The 20,102-nt window shown below is 39.2% G+C and overlaps 2 protein-coding genes across 4 annotated transcripts in view; one reads left to right on the top strand and one right to left on the bottom strand.

Moving 5' to 3' along the window:
* The first annotated feature begins 318 nt into the window (after positions 1-318).
* LOC138022392 (uncharacterized) overlaps positions 319-20,102 on the top strand; it is a 32,641-nt gene continuing 12,857 nt past the window's right edge. Inside the window, exons 1-2 of the mRNA XM_068869514.1 lie at positions 319-468; positions 7,181-7,414. Coding sequence (XP_068725615.1) covers positions 7,196-7,414 — 219 coding nt within the window. The 5' untranslated portion in view covers positions 319-468; positions 7,181-7,195. The remainder of the gene's footprint in view (positions 469-7,180; positions 7,415-20,102) is intronic.
* On the bottom strand, positions 9,347-10,760 carry LOC138019343 (uncharacterized). 3 transcript variants are annotated; one of them, XR_011126137.1, is made up of 3 exons: positions 10,605-10,760; positions 10,118-10,195; positions 9,347-9,882 (listed from the first exon to the last, which is right to left on the bottom strand). XR_011126137.1 is itself a non-coding variant. In XM_068866093.1 (3 exons), the coding sequence occupies exons 1-3, from the start codon at positions 10,665-10,667 to the stop codon at positions 9,704-9,706; spliced, it is 357 nt and encodes a 118-aa protein (XP_068722194.1). In that variant the 5' UTR covers positions 10,668-10,744; the 3' UTR covers positions 9,347-9,703. The 3 variants fall into 3 exon arrangements, 1 of the variants encoding a protein (XP_068722194.1); XM_068866093.1 differs by lacking the exon at positions 10,118-10,195 and adding an exon at positions 10,321-10,435 and having other exon boundaries at positions 10,605-10,744; XR_011126136.1 differs by lacking the exon at positions 10,118-10,195 and having other exon boundaries at positions 10,605-10,759.

The raw sequence follows: 20,102 nt of genomic DNA, 5'->3' as shown, positions 1-20,102 counted from the left end.
CAACGTGAATACTAACCCAGATTAATACCTCAATATTGCTGCTCTCTCAGCTGGAAAATGCACCAAATGATCGACAAACTGTAAGTGCTTGTTATTTACCTTTCCAAATTACATACGTCAAACCTTTGTAAACAATGGTGTTAAAATTAATGCATGAAAGAGCTCAAGGATATTAACATTCGTTGCACGCACGGTTTTTCAGACCTCGTTCGCGACTCGACGTAAACTTACATAAACTAATTTTATCATTAAGAGTAGAAGAAATATAATTTTCAGCTTTAATGGAATAATAGCCTATTTGAAATGGCCAATAGCAAATGCAAATGCACTCAATATCAAAGTAAATATTCTCCCAATTGATTCAAAGGGAGTTTGGCTCTTGATCAATTTTTGTTGTTTGATAGGGACGTGCACATCTTTTATTTTGTCAGTTGCTCGGGAGGTAGAGTCAAGCATCATATTTTTGAGGTTGGTACCACATCAGGTTTAAGTATGCCTCTATCTTTTCTTTAGTAATGAATGCTAGTCCGAATGATACTCTGTGGTTGTTAAGGCTTTCATTTGTCCTCTAACAAATTCTGTTTTACTAAGGAGAACTCCTCCTAAGTGCAGCCGCATTTTTGATAACAAAGAGGGAAAAAACCTGACTTGACTTGGGTTTTTGGTACAGACACTGCAGAATAATATTCCCATCTTTTAGTGCGCAGTTGAGTTCGGAGCCGCGGATCGGAGTTACTGCTGGTTGGGCAAATGTTTCTGTTTGGAGTGAGATCAGTCCTTATAGTAGTAAATAGCAGTTTCCGTTCAGGCTCTTGCCTAGATGGCCTGTTACATCACAAACAGGATGCATGTGGGATAGTCACTTCTTTGCAGCTTTGTTCGGTTTGACGTTGGATTTCGACTCGATTAATCCGCATGCAAACAAACAGTCAGATACATTTGGGAGCGATTAGAAACGTCATTAATCGGAAATTCACATGATTTATTCGCCCGTCAGTATCTGATGTACCTGAGCTTTCCGAATTTTGTCCAAGCTAATCCTGAAAGATAAAGCGCGACCCCAGACATCATCGAATTAAGAAGGCATCTTTACTTTGCGAGATTGTTGTTTATTTCATGAAAATGTGCGCGAACGATTTTTATTCACGAGTTGAGTAGTATCAGAAAACGAACGAGTGAGCGCAGCGAACGAGTGAGTTTTCTAATACGAAACAACAAGTGAATAAAACTAATGTGTAATGTGTTTATTTTATTGGTAATGAGGTTTTTTCCGTGGTAGTGTTTGATCAGTAGACAAATTTATTTCGAGCAAATGGAGTGGGGTGACGACAATAAATCGGTTGATGTATTCAGTATTCATTTATATGCGATCAGCTCAACCGCTAGAATAACTTCCATTTTCCTGTCTTCGACCTTCGTTTTCAAAAGTCGTTTAAGCAATCGTACATCTCGTTCAAAGCCAGCTTTCTCGCGTTGAATTTTGCAATATATCATCCTTGATAAGTGCTCCGTACAAATTATATGATTTAAAATCTGATCAATAATATTCGGCGGTCGAATATCATCAATTGGACTGCCAGGTTGCAGACTTGAATCAAACAGATTCGTGGTTTTTACATTCCTTTTACGTTGGGAAACATACTTAATACTTTACTGAGAATAGCAGTCCATTCAAGTGTCGTGACAATTCTTATCTTTAAAACAAAACTTCGGGATTTGTACGATGCTGCGGTTAACCGCACCCAAATGCGCAATTAGCCAACAGGTGTTTTTCATGTTCCAAGTTGGTGGATGAAAATAATAGACGTGTCATTAGCTGTTTTTGATCTTTCGACAACAATCATATATTTTACCATTGTTATGTGTTTCTAGAGATTGGTTGCGTACCACCAACTAAGAACTTGAGCCTAGTCCGCTGACCTAATATTCTTCGTTATCAATTTACTTACCTCCGATTTTATGCGAAATCAAGGTTACTGTAGGATGAATTTAAAGGAACTTTCACTAATAAAACAAAACAGTAGAGAAAATTTTGGTTAAATTTACCGGCTGAATGGTGTTTTTCTGTGGTAAAAAGCGTAAGACCCTCCCGCCAAAATTAACACGGATCTGAAGTGTTGGCAAGCTTCGTGATGTCTGCTGCCCACAAGTTCTAAAACATTCAGAATCAACGGATTGGAGAATTTCAAAACAATTCTTGACACAAAAGAGTTTGAAATTCGAAGTGAACTTCTTAATGCATCACTCCGTTTGTTAGAGAGGTTTTGTTACTTTACAGTAACTATAACTATCGACGGATTTTGGCCTGAAATTGATTATGGTAATTCGAACCTTTTTGGTACACTTCGGCTTCATATCGAGCCATGGTTCGTCTGATATGTCACCAAAGCACACCGAAAAGACGCGATTATGCATAGTAAATCACCTAGAATTTTGGACGCATCTGCCTTTCCCAAATCTAGTTTCACAAATAGTGGTCGTTTCGCAATCAAGTACTCAGTTTTAAACGATTAAACGTCGAATCAAATTGGCTTTGATTCAAAATTAAAATTGACCTTACAAAATAACTCAAGTGCGAAACATACTCAATATTTACGTGTCTTTTCAAATTATAAAGAATGACTTACACGAAAACATTTTTCCTTCCATGCAAAGCTTGACTCTTAAGATCTCTGTACCCAAACCCCCTTGCCCTAAAATGACCTAAGGAGACCTAGGTTTCGACTGTCACACTTGGTCTGATGTGTAACAACAAAGTAAAAGTTTTCGCTAGAGTTCTGGTAAAAAGTGAACATCCCATCATAGCACAGCTCTTAAGCCAAAAATCGTTCGCTTTTTGATAAAAGCATGAAACTTGGTAGGATGATACAATTATAGGTACTGATCATTTTCTGATATAGGTCCAGCGACGAAACGCATTTTAAAAGAATAATAGGCGTGGCCAAATTCACATGATTCAAACCAGCATGAAAACGAGGCTGAAATAACAATTGTTGTTTCAGGTAAAAATTTTAGTTTTCACAATAAACAGTCCTTGGTAATTATCAGAGCAATAAAGGCACCTTTATTGCATAACATTTTCAATAATGTATGTCACGTGGTGTATCATGTGACTGCGAGAAAGAGAGTTTACAATTTACACTATATACTAATTCAAGTGACTCCAGCAGTGTTTTTGCAGTTACAAATTTATACTAATTCTACAGTAAACAGTCCTTGATAATTATGAGAGCATCTTCAATTTTCAATGTGTCATATGGTCTATCACGTGACTGCAAGAAAGAGAGTTGGTGGAAACCTTCAATTCACAGCTTTGCCTTAACGAGCATGTCCTTGAGAGATTTACCCCTCTTGGATGATATTAAAGGAGGTTTCTTGAATATGTTTGCCAGCAATGGCTGGTTTTGAATAAAATTCCAGTTGCGCGTCATTATTGCTTGAAGATTCGACACTGCTGGGTTGTATGTTGTGACAAATGGTAGAATTTTCTCCCTGGTTTTGGCTTTTGCTTAAGTGCCGACTGTCTTCCAGAAAAAAATGACCCCAGAAAGAGTTCTCGTGTCTTCACCCCCTTCAAGGTGGGCTTTGAATCGAGATAGTGCCTCCTCAAATGTTGTTTTTGAGGACCCTAATAGCTTCTCCTTTAGATAAAAGCCTTCTTGGTGCCAGACGGGTGACAAGAGGTAAAATGCGTGTATTGGAAGGTTTCAGTTGGCTTGTGATATGTTCTGATGTCGAGAATCGATTCTTTTTCGAATCGTTCTCCTTTGCATAATTTTGTGTCTAGGAAAGTGATCTCCTTCTCAGGAGATTTCAGAAATTTCAGCTGTAAACTTTATAGTTGGGTGGAAGTTGTTAGCTTGTGCAATGAACAGGTTGATTTCCTGTTTGTTTACGTCCCATAGCGAGAAAACGTCATTAGTGAAACATTTCCATGCTGTTGGTCTAACTTTGCTCTGGCTCAGCATTTTTGTTTCAATTTCTGCCATGAAAATGCTGGCAAAAGATACTGCCAGTTTTGCTCCCATGGCTGTCCCGTGAACTTGGAGGTAATTTTCTCCGCTAAACTCAAGAGTTTTCTTAGAGAATGATGCTAAGCATTTGTTCCAGAAAACGTGTGGAGACAGGAGTATTACTATTGTAGAAGTCGTCGTATGTTCTACATACTGTTCTTATGCCCTCCTCTTGTGGGATATTTATGTGCAAGCTGGTTATATCCATAGAAGCCAAAATGGTTGTTGTGTGACACCTTTGTTTTCTCTATAACATTGATAAAATGAATAGTATCTTTGAGATACGATTTTTGCTTTTGAGCAATGGGCTGTAATAGGCGATCCACAAATGAGGATATTTTTTCAGTTGGGCCATCGAAGCGGAAAACCTTAAATAATAATGACCACAACCAGGTTTTCTGAGCCCGCGAGACTGAGCACCCCCAGCTAACCATTGTTTTAACGAAAACCGCTGGTCAGCAACCTTGGTTCTGGTCATTGCTGTCTAAGGTCTTCCCATCGCAGCCCGAGATTATCGCCGCCATATTGGATGATGATGGGGGACTGGAGCCGAAAAAACATGATGGTTTTAAACAATAATGAAGGCAAGGTGACACACGCTAACACCAACCAGGTGTGGTCCCCGGTGTGGCCAACACATCACGCATGCGCACAACCATTTCACCCGGTCAATTAGCAGCCATGGACAGCTGTTTCGGCCCTTTGGGCCTCATCAGCATGGCGTAGCTAACATACCAGGCGGGTGTGTGTAGCACCCCTTTAAGTGACAAGGGAGAGAGATTTGGAGGAAGAGAAAATTAAGAGTGCATTAAAGCTATAAGATAAATACAAATGGGTTAAATATTAGCCATTTACGTTAAATTAAATGTATTTTTCTTTTACAGATATATCCGTGACAGCCACATTTTAAATATTCTATGAGCTACGGAAGTATTTAAAAATACATTTTGCTTGATTTTTGACTTAATTATATACTAAAAAATAGTATCTATATAAAATAGTAAGTCTTGAATGGATCAAGTTTCTTTTAGTTTAAATATTCTATCACTTGCATGAAGTTTTTTAACTGAAATATTCTATAACTTACTGCTTCTCATAGTCTGTATGTTTCCTAGCAGTCTCATGATAGACCACGTGACATACATTTTTGAAAATGTTATGCAATAAAGATGCTTTTATTACTCTGATAATTACCAAGGACTGTTTATTGTGAAAACTAAAAGCTTACCTGAAAAAACAATTGTTTTATTTCAGCCTCGTTTTCATGCTGGCTAGAATCATGTGAATTTGGCCACGCCCATTTATCCTCTTAAAAGGGCGTTTCTTCGCTGGCCCTATATCAGAAAACGATCAGTAGCTATAATTGCATCATCCTGCCAAGTTTCATGCTTTTATCAAAAAGTGAACGATTTTGCCATTTTTCGGGCTTAACCTGGAAGGCGATTCCCTTGTTTTGCACCGCGCATCTCATACTGCGCATAACATTGCGACTTCGGAGATGGCGGAGTTTCATCCCGGCCATCTGAAGAGAGGTAAGGGTTAAGGCTTTTAAGAGCAATCATGAGGACTCTGCTCGGTTAAGAAGGTGTTGTTTTGGAACTTGCCCCAGTTCCTTTCGCGGAAAATGATCATTTTGAAGCCGAAATTGCCTCTTTGCCATCCATTATCATAGTGTTGCGAAGAAACGAGCACGGTGACCCCCCATTGTTAATAATTTTATTTACTCGTAATAGGTACACGGATAACATATTTTAAGGAGAAAAAAGGTTGAATAGTAGACGTTGTAGTATAATTATATAAATGACGTGAAACTGCATTTGGAACCCGGCACTGAGTGCAAGGTGACGACTCTAGCGGTCCAATTTGCTTACATTTCTTTGCAAGATTGAAAAATTTGAAATCACTTTTGCTAAAAGATTATAGCCCGGACAAACAAGTAGGTTAAAGTTTTCAGTAATACTCAGTAGCTTTTTCTACATGAAACAATTTTTCCGGTTGATCTAGTTTCGAACGCTTCTCGCGTAATTCGGTAAAAAACACTTAGAATAAAGGGCATACAACGCGAAAACAAGTGGGTGACCCATCTTTTTATTGCATTTTGTTTATGTCCTGTGTATGAATATCAATTGTGCCAGGTTTGAAAGAAATCTGGATAGTACGTCATTTTCAAGGGAATTACCTTAACAGCTGGACTATCATGATGAAAACTACCCACATAAATGCAGTAGCACAACCTTACTTACAATAAATCAAAACTTATCATCGTGAAAACCTTATTGTTTGAGGAATAACCACTTACAAATACATGAATGATGGAAAGGTGTAATGGCCACGTGGGAAGGATACGATACAAGTTGCTTGGTAACGGTCTTAGGCAGGATTCGAACCAACGTCCTCCCTAACACCGCTCGGATGCTGTACCTATTGAGCTTCTAGAACTCACTGGGGAGCTATATTGTGTTTTTAATCTGGGTCCTGAATTGACATTGTGTCAAACTTCGTAAAATCAAGACTTTGCCGTAGATCCCTTCTTTCAAAAAAATCGTCGATACGCTTGCTCTTCCTCTCCATTCGGGCCTAATGTCACACTACCGAGAATAAGCAGCCCGTTTGTGCTAAAATGGTGGTAGATAAACGCGAAGAGAAAGAACTTGAGTGCCTTTATTCGTGGAATCACCAAAACACTAAATCTACCCCTGGACAAATTTTAACCCACTATAATGTTCACAATAAGCTGTGTATGAAGCTAATCTAATACTTTTGTATTCCAGTAGCTCGTAGGTGCCCATGAACATATGGTTTTACGATAAAGTGACTTCTCACAGTACTGTTTCGGGAAACTTGATGGATATATTCCCGTCGACGATCTGTGGCATCGAGAACTATTCTTTACCCCCACGCAAATGAAAAAAATATCTAAGCATGATCACTCAAATATGTAAATCTGTAATCAACTCACCGCTTCCCTCAAGAGCATTTCAAGGCCAATGGAAAAAAAAATCTAACGGGGAATCTCAACTCGCGCGGGACAGATCAGCTGGTGCTGTGTGTGGTCACACTTCCTCACAATAATATTGCAATGCCAGCAATGTAGTTTTATTACAAATCACCTACGGGAGAATCTTTGTTCTTTTGTAATAAATTTTCAAAACAAATTATTTTTCCAGATCAACGGGACAACCATGCGCGGAAAATCTTCCTATTCTCATCAGCTTTGTTTTGTTTGTTTGTTGCCGCTATTTTTGGTTGGCATTCATGCTTCACATGTTCGTAGAACATCTTGTGACAACGATGAAGACAGAGAAATTATGAAGGCTTGCCTTTTCAACTACACAGAGGGCTTCCTTAATTTGGACAGTGTGACACAAAATGGACAACCGCCATCTTGCGAAGTCGATTTGGTAGGATCAGTTCATTTCACTTGTTTAACTTTGTAGTTGAAATGTTTCCTTCTTTTCAAGACTGCCGAGTATAGGTACGGCAATCTACTCATATAATTAAAAGTAGCGGTAACGTCAAATAAATGGAAAAGTTTAACAACGCGTTGGGTGAGAAAATGTAAATTCTTTTCACGAATTACCTTATTGTGATTTTAACACTTAAGGTGGAGTTTTGCATCATACATTAGGACATTTTGCCTTTAAAGTGGTTTGGTTTAAACGAAACTTACAGCATTTATTAAGCAATCATTAGGCTTTTATATTTTACATTTTCACGCAGAAGTACGTTACTATGGCAACGAAATCGTGTCTTATTCTTAACCCTTGATTTTACAAATATAGTCCTTTGGAAAAAAATAGAACAGTGAATTTTCATTGTTTTTAGCCCAACCGAGAAGACATCTGTCTACTTTCATCTGAAAAGGTGACAAGAAAATCTGTACATACACATTGGAGCTATTCGTGATGTTTTTGTTTTGACCTTTATTGCACTAATTTATGTAGAGAAATTAACGATTTTTAACCAAAGGTGAGAAACAAATAAAAGCTACCCATGTGCCAATTTTCAAACAAATTCACCGTTTAAAACGCGTGGAATACGCGTTTTAAAAAAAAAAAAGAAACGTCTTTTTTGTGACGTCATTAAATTAGAATTTCTTCAAGATATGGTACTGCGCATGCTCACGTTACGAGTCGACATCGGAGACATCGGAGACACCGCGGCAAAATGAGTGCGCAGGCTTGAGCCACGCACGAGGGACTGGTACCAATTAAATTTGCAATAGAAACAACAGCGCGGCAAAATGGCGGCAATTTAAATTCTCTGTGTTTGTTTTCATTTTGCGATGATAAGGACAACACTACTTTGATAAGGTTTAAATTTTGAAGAGAGCTTCCTGAAAGACTAATCTTCCGTGTGTCTTTTCAAACCAAAAAACTATAGTTCAAACCAGGAGAATTTTACCTTGCATTCGAGCGCTAGATCAAAAGGACGAAGTTCGTAATGTTATTGGTCGCAATGGTCTCTGCATTGGTAAACCTCTGGGGGGGGGGGGGGGGGGGAAACTGTGCACTGAGAAGGAAAACGACGGGTAAACATCTTTGCAAGGGCACAATGATAATTCCTTCTGCGAAGATGGCTTATGTTGCTCCTGTTGAATGAGAAAATCGTCTGTTTTTTTCATTGGAATCATTTGAAAGTGAGAATAAGCTTAAGTTCTTTTCATGCCCGCATCCCACTCATTCGGCAACTTGGATAAGTCACTTACCTGCCCTCCATTCTCATATTTTACAACACTAGTTACTTTTACAAGAGCGAGGCAATAAAAGAAAGAAAATATGTCTTAATTTTAAGAGAGGATCGCAAAAAAGTTTTGAAACTAAGTATAAATTTGACTCCAATGCTACTTGATGTTTCCCTTTTACTTGGAGTTTGGTAGTGGTCCATCGTTGAAAATATTTTTCCAGTATTTTTCCTGCAGCTGGCTGGTAACTGTAATTTTTTTCTCCAGCTTTGTCAATCACCTTGTAGACCTTGCTGGGATGAGGGTGGGGAGACATGTGAATCATGATAGTGAAATAAGAAACCATTCACCTGCATGTGTTTGGAAAATACTGATTTCACTTTTGCATGCATTGCACCAGCAAAAATCCAGCCTAAATTTTGCACTGTGTGTAAAGATACTGAGAGAGGAATGTAATCATACATCCAGCAAAACTAGAGGCATTCTGCTTCATACTCTAACATTTTATTATGCACAACTGATTCAGTTTCACTACCCAATGATAGACCCACAATGGCTCTATCTGGACCCACAATGACTCTATCTGATTCCTTTTCAACAACAACAACCACAACAACTACTATGGTATGTGTTACCACAAAACACAATATACAGTAACTCAAGTATCTCTCTAATTTTATTGTTGTAAGTACCGTATATTCATTATTAAGACTATTACAAGTAGGAGCATTCTCAGAACTTAATATCCAAACCCATGCTCAGCAAGAGAAAGACTAAAATAACATACAGCTGTATTAATGAAAGTAAAACAGTTTACTTGAATTAAAAAACCAAATTATATTTGCTTGTTCAAACATTGACTTAGAAGGTGTGGCAAGTAAATAATTATCGTCCCTTTTCTAGACAATTTTGAAGAGTTGTTTGGAAACCATCTTGTATTAATCACTGACATGCTCACATCTGTGATGTTTAATTTGCTGTAATACTGTTGTCATCATGCAGGATCTCATGCAGGAAAAAATGAGAGATGAATAACAACCCTGGCTTTTTTCATCATAAAACCAATAAAATATTCAACGCTGAAATCCTCATCACAATCTCTGAAAACAATCTGGAATGTTGCTTGCCATGCATGGTTTGACCAGATCAGCACACACACACCAGGAAGAATTTTAGACTCAAGCACTGCAATAAGAATAAATGACATGTTTAAGAAACAACAGGAAACTGATCAAAGTAAAACAATAATATTATTATCATTTGGTCATTTTCATGCACAGATGTCACTTAAGATACTTGAAAAAAACATGGAAATCTGTGCTCTATTTGTAAAGATCCCTTTATAAAAAAACTAAACAACTTAACTGACTCCCTTAATAAGAGGTTTTGTCTAACAATGCAGATAAAAACAGTTGCTCACATCTTGAAAGTAATGACAGTCAAAATGACAGCCAGCCAGATATCAACACTTTCCACAAGATTTCTTCAGGTCAGATGACTGGGACAATGAAATCAACAGAAATCTAGAGATCAATTAAATTTAATCATACCACAACCTGGTGTGTCGTGCAAAGCAACACAGAGCTGGAAAAGAAAGAGCATCACCATCATGACCATACTAACCATTGCTCTTGCTGTGGAGAACCAGGTCACAGAAAAATCCATGGCTCTCGTAGCACATGTCAGAGGTTAAAACTTCTGTTTTGTCAAAACCCTCCGCGTTTTTAGAGGAATTGCCCTTAGGCGAAAAACAGTAAACGAAAAATGTTATTAGTTTAAAATTTACAACTTTTAGGTCTTCAACGGTGACGGGTGTGACCGAAACACGAGCAAACATGGTTTGGCAAAGATAACTTCCATGGAAACGACATAAACAAATAAATATTTCATGCCTAAAATAAGCTTACCTCTTTTGACTTTCTCGTTGGAAACAACTCGGAACTACTGTTTAGTTTTTCTGTCGAGTCCATGTTGAGCGGGAGATCTTGATCATCAAAAGGTCCAATAGAACTTTTCCTTCACCGCCGAATAAACTCAAAAACAAAGAGCTCAAAGACTCGAATCAAATGAATCAAATGTGTTCGAAGTGGAGCATGCGCACTCATTTTGCCGCGGTGTCGACATCGGACAGAACCCATCGCAGAATTATGGTGTCGATGACTTACTGCTAACTTCCGATCTAAGGGCTGTCATACTTCTGGCATTGTGTTTGATGTTGTTTTCTTTTTTGCTGCTTTGAAGGGTTCAACGATTTTGGTTAAAATGCGGGTTGTTTTTCCACTCGTGGGGTTTTGCTCGTAGATGAAGACGGTGGCAGAGACAAGGCGCCTACCAGCCCTTTCACTCCGAACTTCTCGAAAACGTTTCTTAGGTCTTGATAGGGAATACCACTTCCAGCGATTTTTTCAGTCATTTGCTGTTTGATGGGAAATTCAGTGTTCGTTGGATGGAAAGTTTGTAGGAGTTCGAACCGATGATCGAGGTACTTCAAATCATCAAATGCATGCTGTGTTGTTGACATGGTTTCTGTTAACATTTCTTCAGATATTTCAAGACCCGACTCAAAAAACAATTTTCCTTAGAGCCTTTACATCTTCCATTGAGTCGTGGGCATGAAATGGTCTACCGAGAAGGCATTGAAAATTAGACTGTTGATTTAATTTCACCACAGAGCCATTTAATAAACAAAGCAAGGGAGGCAATTGAGATAAGATTACGTAAGCCGTCTTTGAACAGAGACAATAGTTTCGAATTAGCCAGCATCTATGACACCATTTTAGCCCTCTCGAGACCATTATATAACCCTTCTTAACATGCAAATTTGCATTGTACAAGTGGCTGACGAAGTTCGGTAGATCCGAACGAAATATCCCACAGTTTTAAGTTTTTATAGTTTTAACTCATGATTCCAGAGCAGGAATACAATAGTTTTGGTTCTAAAGCAAGGGATGTTTACGATTAACCAAGTTCTTCATAATAGGAAGACTAATAGGAAGACAGTCATCGAAAAAGACGTTGAGGGAAGAAAGCTTTTTCTAGCTTGGCGAGGAAGGGTTGGAGTATCGAACACTGGGGAGTTGTACCCAATTAATACCGTGGAAACGTTGTTATCACTAACAAGGCCATTGGACTGCTTCTCCAAGTACGTCACAAAATTGTCAAGGGCCTTTTCCAGTGAACCCGAAACGACTGGTTGACTTTCTTTGTGCAGAGTCCTAATACCATTGACTTTTCGGACACTTAACCCGTTAACTCTTGATGCATGGATATCCACATCCTTGAAAGGTAGTATGTACTCGTTGAAGCAGTGTAAGCCTGACTGATCTATAGCGGAAAGTTGACAAATTTCTGCCATGTTACCAGATGTTTTTGTTTCAATATCATAAATAATGAACTTGTATTTTATGGTTGTGTCGAAATGGACTTTTTTTGAAACTGGTCTGATAGTTAATTTAGGGATGTACCTTTTTTTTTCTTTCAATTCTTCACTTGATATTTGTGTATGAATAATTTCGAACGCTGGAGTTATTAAGATTCAGTCCTATGCCACTTTGGTATCCAGGTTGAACTTTTGTCTGTGTAGTTGTGCTCTTCGCCGTTTGAAATTAAACCCCTTTTTTCTTATTTTGTCTTGGGTTGCTTTGTGATCCATCCTGTCAATTTGACTGAGGCAGTATTTACCTGGTTTGATGCTCAGGTGGTCCAACGTTTCACTGATGTATTAGTATCCAAGGTTTGATTGTGAGATTCCACAAGCTACTTAGCCTGTGTACAGCCGCCCACTCTCCGCAAAAACAAAATCGTAGAGGAGCGTCTGTGATTTACCGTTGATAATCGTGTTCAATACCACGTGATTTTTCCTGGAATTTGTGGAAAATGATTTGAATGGTTATTACCCATCGATCATTACATCATTGAAACAACAAGTTTTGATTGGCTTTTATTTTTAGTTCTCCGTGAGAAACCGTGAGAACCACCGTAAGAAATTTTACGATGAGTTCGTGTGTACTTTGCACACGGTAAAAAATACGAATAAAAATATTTTTAATGGTCAAAGAGGTTTTTCTTTCAAAGCACGAGCGGAATTGTTATCTATGAAGTGTAAAGTGGAAATTGATTCTACGTACATTTGTAGGAATTGTTGTCAGCGCTAAAGAAACGAAAGCGCTCCTGACGAATCTTCACGAGGTGAATATATATAGCACTATTCAAAAGATTGTCCACTCGAAAACGTCTCCCGCTATCCCTTACCAGTCAATGTAATCCCAACTCCTTGCTCGGACAAGCCTAGCCATTCTCAAGAACAATCTACAAAGCGTGCTGCCCTGCACCCTGCGAGCAGAGCCTCTTTTTGTCTTTTTCTTTACTGAGGAGGAGAAAAGTAGGCTCTGCCCGAATCGCGTCAACTCTTTGAAGCCGCCGCAGCCCGAGCTTCTGGACTAGTCAATCTTGTTTTCTCTCGTCAAACCGGTTATTCCAGTGCGAGCGTCCCTTTAGTGACAAAACCGATGGTTATAATTGAGCCTGCTGTACCATGAAAAACCAAGATGGCGGCGAGATCTGGCATATTAGGCTTGGGTTCGAGACTGTATCCTGGCAACATGCAGTGCATATTCAATACAGATCTTACTCGATTCATGCAGAGCCTTTCTCGAGAACACCAAAATCGAGCAAGCAAAAGAAAGGCTCTGCTGGCAGGGTGGCAGCCCTGGAACGTTTGAGATGTGGACATATCGAGGAAAATAACAGCCCATCGCTCATCGGCAACGATCTATGCTGCGCCTGAAGATCAGAGCCGTACCCGGTTGGAAGACTTGCAAATACATCCTTTCCTTTAAAGAGTGCTTCTATCCTATAAAGCCAAGGTATCTTAAAACTATCGGAGACGCTCTTCAATGCACGTTTTAAATCTACCTCATTGACCACCATTTTGAGAATTTAGCTCCAAAGAAATACGAGCCACGCAAATTTTGGTCAGCGTAGATCACTTAATAATGTGTGCAAAATTATTCCGGAACACGATTACTAACGGTAAATCACAGACCCTCCTTTCCGATTTTTTTTTTGCGGAGAGTGGGCGGCTGTACACAGGCTACAAGCTACTCTAAAGTCATAACTTTCACTGGTACCATAGCATCTTACTTTGGGGTTTTTTGAGCCTATGTATGGCGTTATATCCCCATCAAAATTCAACTTTCGCATTTTACGTTTGTTTCACTTTTCATCTTGGTCACATTTCGACATGCGAAGTCACAATTCTACATTCGAGTTTCACAATTCTACATTCGAGTTTCGCTTTGTGACATTACTCTCGGAAGCGCTACTGCACATTCATCATTCAACATGCAAGTCTAACCATATTATAGACCTTATTCCAAAATGGCCTTCATTTAAATATTCTGTTGTTTTTATTCAAATTAGCCCTTGATGCCTCGTTCTTGAGCTGAAAATTCAAAAGAATATTTTGCCTTGAACGAGGCATCAAGGTCTAATTTGAATAAGAACAAAAGAATATCTAAGTAGCGGCAATTTTGGAATAAGGTGTATGTCTGTTTGATCATTTTATGCATGTTTTACTTTTCACCTTCCGATATGCATGAGTGATTTTACCTTTCGAAAGGAAAACCGCTGCACATACGCGGGAGCGGAAAATTCGTAACGCAGTGAATCAGATACTTACTGCCCTGGAAAAACGTAACAAATCCAATGAAGGTTGATGGATTAGTTTTGGGATGTTTCTGGGAATTCAATTTTCTATGGAGAAAGGGTTAGATGTGGCGTTGATTTAGATCGTACAACCTTGTAGTGAGTGACCACTTAGCGTGGGCAATGTCTGTCCATTTTTCTACTGGATAGGGGACTTTCTGCCTAATGTATGCAGCTGTTGTTGAGTCCAACATAAACAAAAAGTTTTGCATTTGATTGTAAGATTTCAGTCAGTAAAGAGATCAACAGCTACCAAAGGCTCCGTAGCTTTTGATGATGCTGAGTGGTTTTGCCTACAATCATACTTCTTTAGTTCTTTCCCTGTTGTTTTAGCATTCGCACATTGTCTGCAGGTTTTTGTTTTAGCTGTGTATCCCAGAACCTTCCCATGTGTCAACCCCATAACTGCAGGATGACTTGTTGATGAATTATAACCCTTTTCCCTTTTTTGCCATCCCATGTCATACGAGCATGGGACACTAACACAGCCTTCCTCACCTACTTTCAACCCATTTTTTATGGCAGCACTTCAGTTTCTCTTCTGATAGTGCATTCATGCAGCTTGTTTTGGCAACACTCTCAACTGCAGATCCAATTTCTCGTTCTCTGGTCTTGAAAGTGACTGGTCTCATTGAAGGAATGTTTAGTGCACACATTAAGTTGTTTATTAAGTTGTTTCTGCAGGAGCATAAAATAGATCTCATCTGATTTGCAATACTGACAACTTTAAAAATATCTTCTCATGACATCTAAGTCGATGATCCTACAACCATGTGGAATGCTCTTTTCTTGTTGTAATAGTTTCTGGTTAAAATTTACAACAACATCAGGACATTTTAAAATTTTTTTATGTAACCTCCCTTGATTCTACATGTTTTTACTATCCTTTCTGGAGAAAAGATTATTTTCTTTTTTATTAAAACGATTTGGTTTGTTTTACTCAGTACGAAGAAAGAAAAATGTCCATGTTAAAGTTCTGACAGTACAGGAATATTTGTTTGGATGTTGCCAAAGAATTGGACGTTTGAGAACAAAAGAATGGCAATCTCAAATCTCATTGTGAAGTAGCTAAATCAAGGTGAAGCTCGGTTTATTGCTTAATGCCACAATTGACCAAAAAAGTTGAAATCCAACCTAAATAGAAAGGGTTACTCTTCTCTTGGGGGAGATGCTTTCCCTGCATTGTTAAATTCCACTTTTCTTTTCGCCCTCCATTCTCCTATTCCGTGAGTCCTCTCCTCCGAGTTTCTTCTGGCAATTTTCTTTTTCGAGAACCTTCCATTCTGATCACGTACTTGTATATTTTCATCCTCTTCCTTCTCCTGTGCACCCTAAACGAAGCCTCCAACCATCCAAAAATAAAGTCGATCGGTCCCGGACGTAAAATCATGGCTCTCGTTTCTCGCTGTCAGAACCGTAGTAAGTGCTCGTGCACTTGAAACGGGCGAAAACCGTTCATTATTAAAAGTCAGTCTAGCACTGGTTTGCTGTAAAGTCCGTCGAGTAATGAAACAGGAGAGTAAGCGAAATGCAACTTTGGTGGCCATTTGTTTGTTTTTGTTTTCAGACTTTAAAGTCTCGCGCGCTCGCACCATCCTCGTACCCATACCTCGCGCGCCAAAATACCCTATAGAGCCACCTTAAGGACTTTCGTGCTAATTGTTTGTGTGCAACTTTTACTGCACAAGTAACGCGACTGTAATATGTCACGCATTACTTCAAGCATTAGTTAAGAAAATTTTTCAGGTCGGCTAAAGTATGACACATTTATTTCCAATTCACCATGAAACTTTAACAAGAAAGGACCGGGAGGCTGGAAAAGGTAGTTAATGGAGGGCCGTTCGCAAAATCTGGATCGGACCGGACCGGACCGGACCGGACCGGATCGGATCGGACCGGATCGGATTGACAAAGCACGGACCGGATGGTCACCAGAAGAAGTTGCCTTTCTCTCTTGTGTAGTCGTCACCTCATTTATTGAGATTCATCGAAATGCTTTTTTTCCAGAGGTGATTACAGATTCCGAAGCGGAATTATGAAAGATACGTTGTGACGAATTGACGTCAATAAGTGAATTGACTGCATACACAACGGTCTTCTTCTTCAAACATGAAAACTGACAACATTTTTCTACTTTACCCCAGTCCCTGACAATTGCACAATAGATTGATTTAGCAACAGAAAGGGAGCGTCCGTTGACGAAAGGAGAGCCCGCACAATAGATGGGATTCTGCTCGCCATCGTCAACTGACATTCCCGTTCTGTTGCTAAATCAGGATATTGTGCAATTAGAAGGGACTGGGGTAAAATAAAGAATTGTCACCAGTTTTCATGTTTGAAGAAGAAGATCGTTGTGTCCTCAGTCAATTCGCTTATTGACGTCAATTCGTCACATCGTATCTTTCATAATTCCGCTTCGGAATCTGTAATCACCTTTGGAAAAAAAAAACATTTCGACGAGTCTCAATAAATAAGGAGACGACTACAGAAGAGAGAAAGGCACAGAATCCGAGCACGTGTTCTGGTGTTCTTGATCCGGTCCGAGTTTTGTCAATCCGATCCGATCCGATCCGATCCGATCCGGGTTTTGCCAACGGCCCAATCGAGTAGTGGTTGAAAGTTTTGAAAACTCGAGAAAGTTAGTTTTAGTCAGCGACGTTGCGTAAATTTAATGGGGTTGGTTTTTTAAAATGTTTTTATTACGTTACGAACTTTTTAGTTCAAAATGAATTCATGTTTTTGAAGTTCTCTTCTTTTACTTTCACGAAAATAGAGCAGAATTATCTCCTCTTCCTAATCCACTTGAATAGTGCTAACCTGTGAGGAAACAGACCGAGATTATATTTTACAAAAAACACACTCCAGAAGATGAGAAAGACGGCTATGGAGAGATATGATAGAAAACACTAACTAAATAAAGATAACGCCTGCTTGAAACTTCGTCGTTATGCTTGAGAAAGTTTTTTTTTTTTTGACAAAAACTTTTCATCGAGCGATGGTGTCTTGGGTTCCAGTCCTTTCCCGACAGGTCACGCAAAATCGTGACAAACTCTTCGCAACATCACATCGATTTTAGTCGTTTAGATCATCGGTGACCCCTATTTTTTAAGATATGAATCACTCGCTCTTCTTACAATCTACAAAATATGATGAAATGAAAAGAAATCTTCTTTCCTTGTGTCCTGAGTTCCGGAAGTGGTTTCAATGGGTAGCGCTTGCGAAAACGCTCGTGAGGTTAACTCCACTGTTAACGACATCCCTAGTGGCATACAATCATCTAAAAAACCCACTCCTATATTTGTATTGACACAAATATTTCACTCTAACATATTATTTTTAGGATTTTCGACGGATGAGTAGATAAGGCTACATCTCGTTATGATGACCTATCTATCGAAATTAGGGCATTTTTCCCTTGCCTTTTTCTCCGAAACAAAGTCGGTGACCTCCCAATTTTTCCTCACTTTTGGAATAAGTAATTTATGACCTAACTTCAGGCTAGAAATAAAACAAATTTCAATTTGAGAAGATTTTCGCGCGAACGTGCTTAATATATAGGTTTAGCCAAGCCTAAAAGCGGAGCTCCGTGGTTATTTATTCTTACTGCCTGTAGGGTTAGTGAAAATAAAAGGTTTCGAATTGTCCGCTTTTTGATACTTCCGGTTGCTGCTTTAATAATTAAATCATTTTCTTTGCTTTCTTCTATAGAAAAATTCATTGCCTAACTAGTGAATTCCTCGGTACATTTTACGGTAAAAACCGACATCGCATGAATCACGAAGCCATGAGTACGATATCGGTTTTTCGAGTGAAATGTACTTTGGAATTCATGGCCCACAAGGCCAAGGAATTCATGGCCCACAAGGGACATGATGCAAATTAAAGAGTTGCTGCAAATAAAATAAAGTTGCTGCAAATTATAAAGAATGTTGCTTCAAATTAAAACATCAAAAGTATGCGCGCGCACTGAAGGAAGGACAGGTACAAAACAGAGGTCACAGGTCACAGGTCACAGGACCCAAGTCACAGGACATTGTTTTAGCAATACAGAGACAACTCTAACTGTTTACAAATGCTAACATTAGGTCTAATTAAGCCTAAGGTTAGCTTTAATGAATGTTTAGGATATTGTTAAAACAATGACCTGTGACTTGTGTTTTGTATCTGCCCTTCCTTCAGTGCGCGCGCATACTTTTGATGTCTTAATTTGCAGCAACATTCTTTAATTTGCCGCATGTCCCTTGTGGGCCACCGTAGTTTGGCAATGATTTTTTCTTGAACCGCATGAGTCTTAAAAGAAAACAAGCGCACCCTCAGCGAGCGAATGGAAAAGGAAAAAAGCCATTTCAGAGTCAACTGTCAATAGCCAGCGAATAGGAATCACGCTAAAATTAGAAGCCATAAAAAAAACTCTGTCAGTTCATGGTCAAAAAAGAGTTTTACTGATGTACTTACTTTATTCCACTTATCTCTGAAAACGAGATCATTCACATTTTGATCTATTTCACTGAAACACGCCAGGTTGGCTTGGAACAAGAATGGGTAAAATACGGCAATGCAACCAAGAAAGGACGAACTTCAAACAAAATCCGCTCTAACACTTAAATAACGTTTAGGTGCTTTAAACAAACTTCGGAAAACACAAGCTAGTGAAATTCACCCTAATTTTACGAGAACTCATTGCGATTACCTGTTTATAAAACATAGGGGCAAAATTTTCTTGTCACTGTCGAGGCACATCGAAAACCAGTTGGGCAAACGGATTAAAAGGCACTTGTTCGGTCGCATTTTAGAGCAAAACAAACTAAACAAATCAACTTTTTCTTTATGTCCAAAAGAGTACAGACAATTGTTATTAATTCCAGTTGACAATAAAAATTCGATTTTCATTCCTGAACAAAGGAAAAAGCGATGAAACCACTTTTTGAAAGTAACGAACGGTTTTGTGCCCAAGGAAAGAGTTTGTAACATCATGTAACCTTATCAGAGCTTCTAAAGATATGCCGAAAAATGCAATACAGAGGAAAAAGCGGCTCAGCTTTTAAGACCTTATCTTTGTCTTCGGTCAGTTTTCTAGCTTCTTTCACAGTATCCTTTGACTCACATATGTCATCCATGTACACATTGTTGTACAGGGAGTATAGCTTCCTTTGTACTGACTGTGATAGCGACGCTAATCTTGACGGCATTACTTTCATGAAGTAACTGATAGTGATGTTGTGGACCTCTCGTTCCCTTCTCCAGCGTTGTACACTGTTAGTTGCGCCTGCAGTTATCCATTTTATGTCCTCTTCTGGCCCTCTTTAAACGACTGAAACACACGTGGTTGGCTTTGGCGGTTGCGATGCGGTCATTGATGGCGAGGGTTGCAAATTTCGCGCATTGATCAGGCCAGTGCGTTGAGGTTTTGCACAACCAGCATTTTTGCCAAACAGTGTTGTTGATCTTGTCTGATCGGAGCTGTGGCGCGCATTCGCGATTTCATCTCCGCAGTCATCCAACTCATTAACGCATGCAGTGTAGCGGGCTTCTTTTCTCTTTCCAAATCTCTGGCCCAAACCTTTCTGTCGTTAGGGCACATCTTTTGCTCTATGACTGACAGCATGTGGTCGTTGTCCATATCGCTGGGGAGTCCGACCCCGGGGGGTACTCGATATATCCCTGAGTGGGGAGGTGCGGCGCGGCCCCTCATACTCTGA

The sequence above is a fragment of the Montipora capricornis genome, chromosome 10 (genome assembly GCF_036669925.1).
Source record: "Montipora capricornis isolate CH-2021 chromosome 10, ASM3666992v2, whole genome shotgun sequence".
NCBI classification, from domain to species: domain Eukaryota; kingdom Metazoa; phylum Cnidaria; class Anthozoa; order Scleractinia; family Acroporidae; genus Montipora; species Montipora capricornis.
Note: the sequence above shows the minus strand (reverse complement) of the source record. Positions and strands in the feature narration are given on the sequence as shown.

Bases quoted from the DNA above. Each gene is read 5' to 3' on its own strand.
- LOC138019343 (XM_068866093.1), bottom strand. From the start codon at position 10,667: ATGGACTCGACAGAAAAACTAAACAGTAGTTCCGAGTTGTTTCCAACG. The intron at 10,436-10,604 runs GTAAGCTTATTT...TTTTCGCCTAAG, and splicing joins CAACGAGAAAGTCAAAAGAG to GGCAATTCCTCTAAAAACGC. The intron at 9,883-10,320 runs GTTAGTATGGTC...TTCTTATTGCAG, and splicing joins TCTCCACAGCAAGAGCAATG to TGCTTGAGTCTAAAATTCTT.